The sequence below is a fragment of the Schistocerca gregaria genome, chromosome X (assembly GCF_023897955.1).
Source record: "Schistocerca gregaria isolate iqSchGreg1 chromosome X, iqSchGreg1.2, whole genome shotgun sequence".
NCBI lineage: Eukaryota > Metazoa > Arthropoda > Insecta > Orthoptera > Acrididae > Schistocerca > Schistocerca gregaria.
Genome location: NC_064931.1, coordinates 18,812,048 through 18,826,996, shown reverse-complemented (window position 1 = coordinate 18,826,996; position 14,949 = coordinate 18,812,048). Strand labels below are relative to the sequence as shown.

Sequence of the window (14,949 nt, the reverse complement as noted above, 5' to 3'; positions counted from 1 at the left end):
TTGAATCATCAATTTTTGTTTGATAAACAACATATAACAATGAGGCATTACTAATAAAAGCTAATTCACAGAGTTTTCTGAAACTGTAACACCACTTAAATGATTGCTACTCATATTCAGTGAGGGAATAATAATGGTGGCACGACAAAAAAACCATAGCAAGGAAACAAGTATGAATATTCCAATCTGAAAGCTATATAAACAACACTTAACATACCTAATATCTTACTATGTGGAATTATGATGCCACTACAGTAATATAGCTACTCTCAGAGATGCAGCAACAAGCAAGTAGAAGCTTGTTGAGATCTGGGAGGCTAATGTGTTCTGGAATGTTCAAGAAATGTGACGACATGTTTGTCATCTGAACATGGGCAGTCCTGAGAAGTAACTGCTATCAGTGAAGGGTGACAAATGGTGCAAGATACAAGAGTTGTTTCACAGATTCTGAAAAGAATTTGGATGGTCACTAACAGCACCAAGGGGTAGTCGTGAGAGAAAAGTGTGCAGCTCATGCATAGATGGATAAGTATTGATGATTGTGGAGAACAGAGTACACGTGGAGCACTTTAGAATATAGCATCACTATTGGTTATCAAAGAAGCTAAATGTGTAATCATTTACAACAGACATTACTTAGCTCAACCAGCAATGTGGATCAAGATATTAAAAACCACTCACATTGGCAAATGCACAATTATTACCATTATAACTATTTTTCATGAGAAATACTACACAAATTGCATAAGAAATATGTACTGATGTCTTATGATTGAATTGGCCTAAAATGAGGAATTGTTCATTAGCAGCATGTCTGCACTGTTTTCGTCACAATAATATACAATGGAGTGATGAAACTCATTGAATAGCAATATGCATATATACAGATATTGATCGTATTGTGTACATGAGGTACAAAAGGGCAGTGCTTGATGGACCTGTCATTTGTACTCAGGTGATGTGTGTGAAAAGGTTTCCACTGTGATTATGGCCACACAACGGTTATTAATAGACTTTCAACACACAATGGTTGTTAGAGCTAGACACATGGGACATTACATTTTGGAAATCATTAGGGAATTCAATATTCTATGATCCAAAGTGTCAAGAGCATGCTGAGAATACCACATTTCACAAATTACCTCTCACCACAGACAACACACTAGCCAAGAGACTTCACTTACTGACCGAGGGCAGTGGCGTTTGTGTAGTTTTCGGTGCTAACAGACAAGCAACACCACATGAAATAATCACAGTAACCAATGTGGGACACACAACAAATGTATCCCTGTGTGCAAAATTTGTCGTTAATTGGCAACGGCAGCACATAACCGACACGAGTGTCTTTGCTAATAGTACATCACCTCAGTGCCTCTCCTGGGTTTGTGACCATATCAGTTGGACCCTGTACTACTGGAAAACTGTGGCCTGGCCAGGTAAGTCCCAATTTTAGTTGGTAAGAGCTGATGGTAGGGTTCAAGTGTGGTGCAATCCCCACAAAGCCATGGACCCAGGTCATCAACAAGGCACTGTGGAAGTTGGTGGTGGCTCCATAATGGTGTGGGTTGTGTTTACATGGAATGAACTGGGTTCTCTGGACGTTAGGCTACTTTGAGACTACTTGCAGCCATTCATGGACATAATGTTCCAAGACAACAATGGCATTTTATGGATGACAGTGCACCATGTTACTGGGCCACAGTTGTTTGCGAACAGTTTGAAGAAGATCCTAGACAATTCAAGTGAATTGTTTGGTCTCCCATATTGACTGACATGAATCCCATCAAACATTTATGGGGCATAATTGAGAGGCCAGTTCGTGCATAAAATCCTGCACCACAACACTTTAACAATTATGGATGACTATACAGGCAGCATGGTTCAATATTTCTGCAAGGAAGTTCCAGCGACTTTCTGTGTCCATGCCATGTTGAGTTGCTGCGCCATGCCACGCAAAAGGAGGTCCGGTGGAAGAGTCATTTATAGCATCATTACACAACAGGAGAAAAAAATATGATAATTTTCTCTCCAAAACTCCACACAGCCAAAGAATCATTTTGGGTGGCATGGAGTTCCACACACATGATGACCACTGCAATATTGGGGCATCTGAAGTGCAAATATGGAGTTGTACAACATTCACTGCCTCATCAGACATGCACACATCCTTGTCATGTTTAACATCAAAATTCAACACAACAAAGAACATGACACTCCATGCAGTACACACCTATCCATGTTGTTCCTCTGACCAATGTCTTTGGCATTATGTGGTTGCAATCTTCGTTAAGTCTAACACACTGAGCCTAAGTGTATTAAAGATAAATTCATGAAGATGGATGCAAAAAATTTGGTTCAATATCCTGCTTTCTGCATCTACTTACAAGGCTGAATGCAGCTGAGTTGTGTTTTGATGCTTATTCTGTCAGTATGTACACAAGAGTTAATTATCATATGTGACTATTGCAGATTAGGAATAATTCCTTCAAGTTTTGGAACACCTCATACCACTTCAAAACATTTCTGATATAACACAATGATACCCTCTAATAGAAGTTGTTATCTCATATTATTAAAAACTAGCTTCTGTCTTAGAAATGGCTCACCATTCCACAGATTGTTAACTCACATCACAGACAATACACCACCTTCATGAGTACTGAAATGAATACTGTCACTGAATATTAAAGACCGTCGCATTTGGAAATTAATGAATTTCCTTTATATCAGTGACATGTCCCTTTTATTAGTAGTGTATCTGGCTGATGTGTTTAGGTGAGGGGAATTGCCACTTTTCTCTTCCCCTAATAATAATAATAATAATAATAATAATAATAATGACATCTGATGATGCTGTAATTTACCGTCTAATAAGGTCATCCGAAGACCAGTATCAGTTGCAAAGCGATTTAGAAAAGATTGCTGTATGGTGTGTCAGGTGGCAGTTGACGCTAAATAACGAAAAGTGTGAGATGATACACATGAGTTCCAAAAGAAATCCGTTGGAATTCGATTACCCGATAAATAGTACAATTCTCAAGGCTGTCAATTCAACTAAGTACCTGGGTGTTAAAATTACGAACAACTTCAGTTGGAAGGACCACATAGATAATATTGTCGGGAAGGCGAGCCAAAGGTTGCGTTTCATTGGCAGGACACTTAGAAGATGCAACAAGTCCACTAAAGAGACAGCTTACACTACACTCGTTCGTCCTCTGTTAGAATATTGCTGCGCGGTGTGGGATCCTTACCAGGTGGGATTGACGGAGGACATCGAAAGGGTGCAAAAAAAGGGCAGCTCGTTTTGTATTATCACGTTATAGGGGAGAGAGTGTGGCAGATATGATACACGAGTTGGGATGGAAGTCATTACAGCATAGACGTTTTTCATCGCGGCGAGACCTTTTTACGAAATTTCAGTCACCAACTTTCTCTTCCGAATGCGAAAATATTTTGTTGAGCCCAACCTACACAGGTAGGAATGATCATCAAAATAAAATAAGAGAAATCAGAGCTCGAACAGAAAGGTTTAGGTGTTCGTTTTTCCCGCTCACTGTTCGGGAGTGGAATAGTAGAGAGATAGTATGATTGTAGCTCGATGAGCCCTCTGCCAAGCACTTAAATGTGAATTGCAGAGTAGTCATGTAGATGTAGATGGTACTCTAAACTGGCCCTGATGCAAAATTCCTAGGACTCATCAGGATAACATTACTGAGCCTTCTTACAGGACAAACTACTTACAATTTTATCAGCAGCAGGCTCTGTGACTGATATTTGACTTGGTTTCCTTTTGCTGGATCGAGATCTCTTCATCTGTTTCTTCTCAGTCTCTTTCTCATTCACTGCACCTGTACTGCCATCTACGTCTCCTGTGGAATTTACAGAATCATTGAAAGTCTGACACTAGAATACCTATGGAGAGAAAAATAAATTTGTAGTGTCCCAAAAAACTCTGCACTATGGGGGAAAGTCTAATATTATTATGATTATGCACTTTATCATAACAACATACGATAACAAATACAAAGCTACATGCTTTAATTCAACATTGCTTCTACGAGTCTACAAAAAAACAGTATATGTTTTAACAACCTTCTTGTGGATACATACTCCACAGAATGCATTTCCACATTCAGGCTAATTACAGAACTTGTACAGAAATGTGCATTCCGACCATCTGATCATCGTAACCACCACACAGCTAAATATCTGTGATGTGTGTTATCTATTATAGTGAAAATAGCTAACATTTCCATTGCAATAATGCTGCATATCTTTTCTAGACCATTAAGTAAGTTTTAGGTTAAGACTAGATTAATGTATTAATTCTATTTCATAAATAATTACTAAAAAAGAAAATTTCTAAGAACAGAACAACATGAAAAGTTGGAGGTATTTCTCCACAAAGTTTATCAGAAGGGCCTATATCAGGAGACACAAATGTAGAAAGGGGAGGGAGTGGGGGGGGGGGGGAAGGGGGGGGAGAGGACCTGCATACAATATTTTCATAAACACTGGAAGGAAAATATGTACATCAAATGATCAGTGTGCTTAACAGTTTTTGAATTCCTTATTACATGCTCCCACAAGACTTGAGAATCCCTGAAACCATTCAACCACTACACAGATAGTTGTACCACACTGCCTTCCGATAATTACTAACTTACAAATGTGTATCAGCAAAACTGATGAGACAGAAAATGAATCTCCTCACATTTTGTTAACTGTTGTAAGTTTCTTTAGGACACCCTTACAAATAGCAATTACACTGGAGAAGTTACCACAGGACCAACAAGCTGGGAAACCAAGCATTTGCTAGCATGTACCAGGTGTACCAGTATGAAATGAGCGTTAAGATACAAATGTATCGATAGGGAACACTTGTTGTGAATGAGCCTTAATTTTTTTTGTTTGGTTGGTATGACATCTGTCAAAGATATTTAGTATACATCAAGTCAGGGAACAAACAACACCATATGTTTTCATCATGTTAACAATGTCGAATTTTGCACCAGAAAGTGATGATCTGCGGAAAGCATTAATTTTTTGTTTTCATTTGAAAAAAAGTGCTGCTGACTTGCATCGAATGCTTGTCGAGGCATATGGTGATCATGCTCTATCAGAAGCAACATGCAAAAGATGGTTTCAACGGTTCAGAAATAATGATTTTTATGTAAGAAATAAGGAACATGGAAGACCACCAAAAAAGTTCAAAGACTCCGAATTGCAAGCAATATTGGATGAAGATGATACTTTGAGTCAGAAGCAAATGGTAGCAATGCTAAATGTTGCACAACAAACAATTTCTAACCATTTGAAAGCTATGGGAAAGATCTAAAAGTGTGGAAAATGGGTGTCACATGAATTGAATGAAAGACAGATGGAAAACCGAAAAACCATTTGTCAAATTTTGCTTCAAAGACATGAAAGAAAATAAATTTTGCATCAAATTGTTACTGGAGATGAAAAATGGATTTATTTTAAGAATCCTAAACGGGAAAAATCATGGGTTAATCCGGGACAACCATCAACATCGACTGCAAAACCAGATTGATTCGGCAAGAAGATCAGAAAGGTGTGGTGTACCATGAGCTTCTAAAACCTGGTGAAACTGTGAAGACTAATCATTACAGACAACAAATGATCAATTTGGACTATGCATTGATCGAAAAAAGACCAGAATGGGCCAGAAGACATGGCAAAGTATTTTTTTACACGGCAATGCACCTGCACACAAAGCAAAACTTGTTCAGGATACAATCAAAACACTTGGCTGGGAGCTGCTACCCCACCCGCTGTATTCACCAGACTTGGCCCCTTCCGACTACCATTTGTTTTCATCAATGGGACATGCATTGGCTGAGGAACACTTCGATTCCTATGAAGAAGTTGAAAATTGGGTGTCTGATTGGTTTTCTTCAAAAGATGAACATTTCTATTGGCGTGGTGTCCACAAATTGCAAGAAAGGTGGTCAAAATGTATAGAAAGCAATGGTCAGTACTTTGAATAAAATGTTTTTACTTTTCAATTCAAAATTAGTGTTTCATTTTCACAAAAAACGCTGATTTCATATCGGTACACCTGGTAGAATAGCAATAATACACTTCTGGCCATTAAATTTGCAACACGAGGAAGGGTAATGAAACAGGAATTTTACTTATGGTGCTCACACTTCCATGATACACTTCCATGATACACTTCCCTTATCCTCCAAATAGTCTGTTTTGCTACTACTCTGTTCTCCAGGGCTTTCAACACTTTGCTTCTATGTACACTATCATAAGCTTTTTCAATGTCCACGTAGGTCATTAGTAGATCTATTCCATATTCATAGTGCTGTTCCTGCAGTTATCTCACAGCAAACCTTAGATCCACTGTGGACCTTCCTGTTCTGAAGCCATGTTGCTCTTCTCTCATTCTTCCTTCTAATTTTGCCCGAATCCGTGCTTCCAAAATTTTCTCAAAAATCTTTGCACAATGACTCATCAATGTTATCCCCCGATAGTTCTTGCACTCTTTTCTGTTTCCCTTCTTAAAGATCAGGACAATTATTCCCTTCTTCCAGTCTTCTGGGATCATCTTCTGTCTCCACACAATTTTTATTACTCGATATAGCCATTGTATCCCCACTTCTCCTGCTGCTCTCACCATCTCCGCACTTAGCTCATCCAGACCTGGTGACTTCCCTCCCTTCATCTTGCCCAATGGCTCTTCCACTTCTCCCCATGTAAGGTCTTTTTCTATGTGCTGCTCCTCCTCTTTTTTTCTTTCCTCGGCTTGTTCCTCCTCATCCAGTTCTCCATTCGGGATCAGGAGTCCTTCAAAATACTCCTTCCACCCTTTCACATATTCTTGAGTTCCTCCTTTTTCTTTACATATTGTCCACTTCTGCTCACCATTCGAGCATAATCTGTCATACCGTTCTTCCCCTTACTTTTAATCATCCCATATAACACCTTTTCACCTTTTTTAACCTTCGCTACCCTCCTCCATCATTCTGGTCCACTGTTCCATCCACTTTCTTCTTTCCTCCATCACCACTCTTTTTGCTTCTTTCTTTCTCACCTTATACTCTTCTCTTGTCTTTACTGTTCTCTTCTGGAACCATACCCTAAAGCCTCTATTCTTCTTCTGTACTATATCCTTTGCTTTATCATTCCACCAGGGTGTTTCTTTCCATATCTTTTTATTGCTTGTCCTCCCACATATTGCTTCCACCGCACTTACTAACATTCCCTTGAATCTATCCCCATTCCTCTTCTACTGTTTTTGGTTCATCCTTTGGGATACTTTCCTTTACTACTTGTAGGTACTGTAGCCTGCTTTCTTCCTCCTTCAACTTCCATGCCCTTATACTTCTTTCCTGGTTTCCTGTCCCTTTATTATCCTTAGTCCCCCTCAGGTTCATTACCAGCAAACGGTGGTCACTATCCAAGGCCACTATCATACAGGAAGTAGTCAACTATCGACTTTCTCTTTAAGTCTTGACTGTACCAGGTAATCTTGTGGCTCTCTCTTTTCATGAACCAAGAAGGAAGCAAGCTATTTCTTTGACAGAACTCCAACAGTCATTCACCTTCCTTGTTTAGGCAGCTCTGGTTCAAGCACACTATTGCAGCTCTGTCTTTCTCTTCCAATGTGTGCGTTCAAATCCCCCATTACTATCATATTCTTCCTTCCCATCTGTTTCTGCATTTCCTCTTCAAACTCTTGCTTCTCCTCAGAAGTGCAACCCACTTGCGACACTTACACTTGTATTATCTCTATGGTCATCCCCTTGAGTGATGTTTTGGTCATCATCATCCTATCACTTATTCTCTTCACTTCCTCTTTTAATCCATTTCAGAGAGTTAATGAAGGTGAAACCATTACAAGAGGAGATAGAGAAATCAAGACTGAGATGGTATGGACACGCTAAAAGAATGGAGGAGAAGAGGATACCCAGGAGGATACACGAGATGAAACTGAAAGGAATGAGACCAAGAGGAAGACAGAGAGACAGATGGCTGAAAGGAGTAGAGGAATGCGTCCAAAAGAAAGGAGAAGAGTGGACCAAGGTGAAGACGGGGAGTTGGTGGCAAGACAGAAGACAATGGAGAAGTCTGTGTTCCATACAGACCCAGCCAGAGGCTGGAAACTGTCCAAGATGATGATGTAGATATTTATCTGGCAGCAAACAAATGCTCTTTTCTTTTCTTTTTTTTTTTTACTCAAAGAATGTGACGTGGCTGTATGATAACCGACCTTCTTGCAAATAGCAACGTTCAAATACAAGCACAAGTTGTTAGCAAGGCACTGGTGTTACAAACTTTCTGTTTTGCCCTTCATTTCATGTATAAGGTTTTCTCAAAGTTCAGCAAGATATGACTAACACAGTTTTGGATTTCTACTGACAAAGGACTTTTCACTTGAAGATGTTTTAATTATGACACACTAATCAGAAATTCCACACTCAGATTGATGATTTTGCTGACTTAAAATACTTTTGGTGTCTGTACAAGCATTAGTGTTTGTAAAACAGAGAGAACATGATGGCCAAACAGAGTAATATTCGAATTTTCACACTCTGCAGTATCAAATTACAATAATTTTGTAAAGGAATACTCAGCGACAAAGTTACCAGCATCCTAATAAAATACCTAGAGATGTGTGTTATTATAAAACCAAATTTTTTTTATAGCTATGTTAATATCCTTGTTCAAAATGTCACTTGCTTCCTAGCACTCACAAACACCTACACACTGAAAATCTGTTACAAAAATTCTAAGGTCATTAATACAATGTTATTAAACAGTATATTACTGAAATAACAGGAAAGGTAATGGAAATATCCTAAACAATTAACATAACAGTTTAAGGTCGACTGGCTGCTAAAAAAATGACAATGAAATAAATGGATGAGCCAATTACACTGACAATCTATTAAAATCTCTAGACAGACTATTCAGTCAGAGATGAAACATCAGTTCATCTGCAAAAAGGATGAAGAAACTCGTCATTGACTTAATGCAGGGATTGTGCAAGAATTCTGTCCTAGGCAAATCACAGAAAACCTAATAATCATGACTGAATGATGATTTGAGCTCCACTCCTTCTGAAGACAAGTCATTGCCTTAACTTCTGTGCAAATGCAGTGGACAGGAAGGCAGGTGAACACAAAGCTAAACCACACTGAGATGAAACTGCCTGACAGATCAAAACTGTGTTTCAGGCAGGGATTCAAACCTGGAACCTTTTCTTTTGTGGGCAATATTCTTACCAACTGAGTTATCCGGGCAAGACTCATTACCCACCATCACAGCTTTACTTACTTCTGCCAGTAGCTATCCTCTGTTTTCCAAATTTCACAGATGTTCTCCTGGATACCTTGCGGGCTAGCAGTCTTAGAATAAAGGAAATCATTTAGGATAGAACTTAGGGAACTGTTTTCAGAATGACTCTACCACTCTGCAGTGGAATGTACACTACTGTGAAACTTCCTGGAGGAATAAAACTATTTTTGATCCGTAACCAAGTTTCACAACAGCACACATCCTGCTGCAGACTGGAAGATTCATTCTACACTGAAATGTTTGAGCAGACTGTCAACAGTGTAGAAAGGTAGCTCATCACATCAGCTCTATGCTTTGCCGATGATTTAGTGAATTTGAAGATGGAAGAGAAGGTGTCAGATCTGCTCAAGATGGAGACAGCTTTGTGTCAACTTATTTCTAAAAGCTGGATAAGTTGAGTGATAACTGACACATCATTTTCTATTTAGCAGTGTTCCATAAAGGACAATGGCAATGACTACAATTACAGACTGAACATCTGGAGCTAATGCGGGACTCAATTTTACAATTGTTATTAAAAAGCACAAAGCCACATCAAAAAATGAAGATGCTGATACATGATGAACTGTGAAACAGACCTGTAGCAGTAAATATCTGGGTAGTGTGAATCGATGAGTACCCATGATTAAAAGGGGAGTTGTCACCATGCCAGTAAGTTGACTTTCACTCAACAGAAACATCTAAAGAGAGACCGAGTTCTTTTACAGCTTCTATTTTTCTGGGCTCATGAAAAGAGCACATAAGTTGCAGATTAAAGTACTGGCAATGCAACTTTCTACTTTAAATAGATTTTGCACTCAAGGAATTAAAATGTGAAGCTAATTACCAAGTTGAAAAATGATGAAACCAGCTTAGTATTTGCCAAGTTTACATGACAGTAAATACCATTACAGATTAACTGACAATATTCACTTTGAATTACTCTAATGCACCAAGCTGATAAGAACCAACAGCAGTTTAAGGGAGTTAAAGGAGGGGGAAGGAGGGAAGACTTCAATTTGGAAACAGCTCCAGGCTGCCACCTTCCCCCTCTTGTCATGGTCTCCCATCAAGGTCTGATACCTGTGGTAACATGTGCATCCTCTGTATCCATCCCAAATAAGCATCAATACAGGATATACACCAAGAGCCATCTAAATGGAATAAACATTTATTCTTACCTCAGCTCAGTACAGCCGATAGATACACAAAAAACAACCCAAAATATACGTTTCTAGCTTTTGGAATAAATGTTCCTTCATCAGGGAGGAGAGAGGGGGAAGAAAGGGAAGAAGGGAAAGTGGATTTAGTTACTCACAACCCAGGTTATGAAGCAACAGGGAAAGGAAAACAGGGAGGGTAGCAAGGATGGAGGCATGGTTGTCAGAGGGAAGCCAAAGATATTCTATTGTAAGTACTGTGCCAGCTTCAAACCAAAGAGGATGCATACAGAAGTAAAGAGGTATATAGTATAAAGATAAACACAACTATGTAGGATGAAAAGATGCGTCTCAACTGAGGTGAGAAATTTAATGCATGTAGGAGAAATTACATGGGTTATTAACTTAAAAAGTTAAAAATTATATTGAGAAGGTCAGTACTGGGGTGGACCACAGCTGCAGACCCCTCAGGATATGTTTTCTGGCAAGAAGAGACCCCTCCATATCCACCCCTAAATCTGCCAAATTGCATACGACAATAAATTTTAGTTTCATTCATGAAACTTACAACTTCCTCAGCTGTTCTCTGTCATCTGAGTATCAGGAGGTTGGGAAATGCACAGGTTTCATTCTCATTTCAGTTAAGTGGAAGAGTCACACTCATTGAGAATAGGAGTTACTGTCAGTGCCACTCCACTTTTTGCCATAACATGATGTCATGGGCAAGTATGATCTGGCTTACCTATTGGGATACTGTGGTGTGCGTACTGTAAGACCTTCAGCACACACACCATCAGATTATTTGACTTGTCGCTCTAGCGAAGTAGGCGAGTGTCAGCAATATGTCTCGTGGTCTTATCGTGGAGTGTTTATCTTCTGCCGTTAGGTCAGACGATAAAAAAGCCACTTGCACGCTTAGAGTAGCAGATTGACGGTGACCCACTTTAAACAGAACTTGATTAATATTCATACACATTTATTAAAATAATAACAAGCCTAACAACTACTTAACTTGGTTCTGGATGCTATTTACAATTGACAATCGGAAGTTCCTTTGGTCTTGGTACGTTAATCTTATTCTCACATATCTCCGATACTTGACAAAGTGTCTATACGTTTATCTTCATGGCTATGTACAGGAATATGATAATCTTATTAGGCGCAGACTGAAACTTGACTACAGACTAATCCAGACTGACTAATCGGAGGTCTGTACACTTGTTATAATACCTCGCGCATTCAGGCATCACTGCGAGAGTGTGATCCGCGAGGAGAAAAGGTTCTACGTTAGCAGCAATCTCATTGGCTGCGTTACATATTAATACGCGGATCTGCGGAAGCAGAATTTGGTCTGTCTGTAAGACAGGGCCATCTCGTAGTGTGGAGACGGACGAGCACTGCGCCTGCGCTGTTGTGCTTAGCGGGGCGCGCTCTATTGGGAAAGTTGTGTATGCTCTAACTACGTGGAACTATGTACACAACAGATACTATGGTGTGTGTGTGTGTGTGTGTGTGTGTGTGTGTGTGTGTGTGTGTGTGTGTGTGGTTTTTTTGATAGAAGTCTGCCATGCCGTAGATGATCCCTTGGTTATCCTCAGTTTGTTGTATGTTGTGATAGCTTCCAATTCCATATCCAAGCTTTCAAATTACTTGGTACCTCAGTTGTGATAATAAGTCACTGTATGGTACTGCAAGTGCAAGTATTTACCCTGTAGTTGCTTCCTTAGCCAATATATCAGAAAGATCATTTCACAAACTGCTTAAGGGGTTCAGTGTCCTAGTGAATGTGATGGTTGATCATGAATTGTGGGGGCTGAATAAAAACACTTCGTTGTTAGAGACCAAAATATTCAGGGGAATAACATTGATCTACCACTTGCAGGCAGGACATGTAGTTGCTGTACACTGGAATTTTTTAGTTGCTGGAGTTCCAAATCAGGTTGTACCCATGTCACAAGTGCCAGTCATTTGTCCATCCCTGCTTGCTGGTACTTTGGTGGCATACAGTCACATAGGCTACAGCCCACATCCTTGACTGAACACACATTTTTGCTTAACCCTGCACATCTCAGCCTGTGGGTGTCTAGCTGCCTTCTAGCTGGGCAAGCTGGAACAACTTGCTGTACATATATAGTTATCAACCCTACATGCTGCAGACATTAGGTTGAAGTTGCTGTTTATAGCTTCCAAAAGTTTAACCAATGTGGACTTTATGAGCGGCAAATGCCAATAAATTGGAGGGGGGGGGGGGGGGGGGGAGGGTGCCTTGACTATGAATCATCTGACTTGGTGCATTTGTGGAGAACTGAGCAAACTAGGTGTCAGGAAAGAGTGAAGTCAGAGTTTTCCTTAGAGCCACAGAACAGGTTAGGTTAAATACCAAGGAAGGATTCAAGGGGAGAGTTCAAGAAGGCTTCCAGTGGCAACTGGACTGGTGTACATGGTCTAGAGAAATTCACATAAAAAGTCTGAACTGTTGGTTGTGGAACAGAATGTAATAACCAAAGTGGTCTGGCATCAGATGAATTCTGAAAACACAGTTGCTGGTCTCTCTCTCTAATAAGCCTAGCACTGATTGTATCACTGATCCATAAGAAGTGAATCCATAGTACAGGTAGGCTAAAATCTATTATAAACTCAGATCTCAGATGCTCTCTACGAGGTGTTGCTAAGGAATTGGAGGATATTAATACCATAATGATTTTTTTCCAATAATAAGAAGCATCCTATAGTGAATGGCATTACATATGCACATATAAAGACAGCTTTTAAAGCTCAAAACAATTAGTTACAAAACTTTGAAGATCACCAGTAATAAGAATCTCGAGTATACTTGCGCACTGGACTTTGACTAAAATATCCTGAAACCTGACATCATTTGTTAGTTACTTTTTCACTGTGAAGTCAAAGCATGTATTTCACAAGTTTCCTGTTACCATAGTTCTTGGAGGAGCTGGCTGGAGCACAGTGGATGTATTTTTCTCATACCACTGCCGAGCACTTGTCACTCAACTGAACAAATGTCGTCAATTTCAGTCTCTGATGAAGTAACATCACATTCTTCTTAACTTTCTGAGCTGCTAAATTCAATGCCAAACTCAGGATCACTGTAGCATTGTTTTTTTGAAAGCACTGCCTAAATTACAATACAGAAGAGAGTCTGAAAGTGCACATTTTTTGACAAGTATCCAAAGCTACACACAGTAAAGATGATATCTACTGGCAGCCACCTCAACTAAAACACAACTGCCACACTACAAATTGTCAAATAAAAAAGCCTAAAAATCAGAATTGTTCAACTACTACAGGTAATTAATTACTTAAATTTAACTATTTGGATACACAGACCTGAGTCTGCTAAAATGCACGTTTTCATACAAGAAAATTGATACCCAAGGTTCAGGCCTAGTTTTGTACCTTCCACATAACTCCTTGGAGTTGGTGTTTGATGCTACACAAAATGGTGTGGAACTGTAACATAGGCAAGAGATGTCAAAAAAATACTGATGAAGGGATTGTGAATTCCACAGTGGTCACAATATCATTAACTGTGATTGCAAAAAGGTTGTGACTCATAAAACAATCCCTGAGATACTCTGTTCTTCTATATGAGTTCAGTGATGGGAGTCTTACCATTCCAGACCAAAAGTGTTCTGGCGTAACCACAAGCATCGGAATGAAGAAGAAGAATTGAAGACCAGAGAAGGCACTGAAACGACATTGGCCAATGGTGCATGGAATAGGACCGCACTACGAAAGGAGTGCCCTCATGACGAAGTGAATATAAGCGCCGCTCCTGGCAGCCTCGGCCGCTCAGATTGGCTCCATATATAGACATCAATGGACGGTTTGAGACCAGCACTCGCAGAACAGATTGTAGTGACCCGTATCAAGTGCTTACTTGGACTTCGTCTATGGAGAATATCATTTACCGTTTGCATGTCACCCATCGTTTGCGACACTTGTTCTAAATCCAAAGTTAAGTATTGTAAATTTGATTTATAGAAATAAAACTACTAATGTTATTTGCTTGAATTGTTTTATAGCATTCTGAGAACACAGCATCCTTAGGCACCCCATAAACAACGTATGGGCATGATCCAACAACTGGTGATGAGATGTTACAAACTACGTGCTGACAGCCACAAAAATTTATGTTTTTTTGTGCTGGCACCTTTAATTCTCTCTTGTCTTTACCTTGTAGGGCGCACATTGCTTTAACAGTTTCTTGTAGTTTTTGCTAATTTGTGTTTTCAGGTGGGCACTGCAGAAAATTTATTTGTACATATTTTTGTCTTTTTGTTGCATTTGTGTCTTCTGGCATGCCCACCAATCCTGTCCCACTCCATGCTCTGGCACCACAGGCGCAAGCGTTAGATGTCACACTGTTAATGTAGATGTTTTAGTTTCAGACACAGCATATTTCTGCATTACTCAACACGGTGCAGCAGCTACTGGCCAATGCACCACACCTGAC

General features: G+C 39.6%; 1 protein-coding gene across 1 annotated transcript in view; it reads right to left on the bottom strand.

Moving 5' to 3' along the window:
- LOC126297554 (kinesin-like protein KIF3A) overlaps window positions 1–14,949 on the bottom strand; it is a 117,865-nt gene that overhangs the window by 62,554 nt on the left and 40,362 nt on the right. The window contains exon 8 of the mRNA XM_049988482.1: window positions 3,742–3,869. Within this exon, the coding sequence (XP_049844439.1) occupies window positions 3,742–3,869 (128 nt within the window). The remainder of the gene's footprint in view (window positions 1–3,741; window positions 3,870–14,949) is intronic.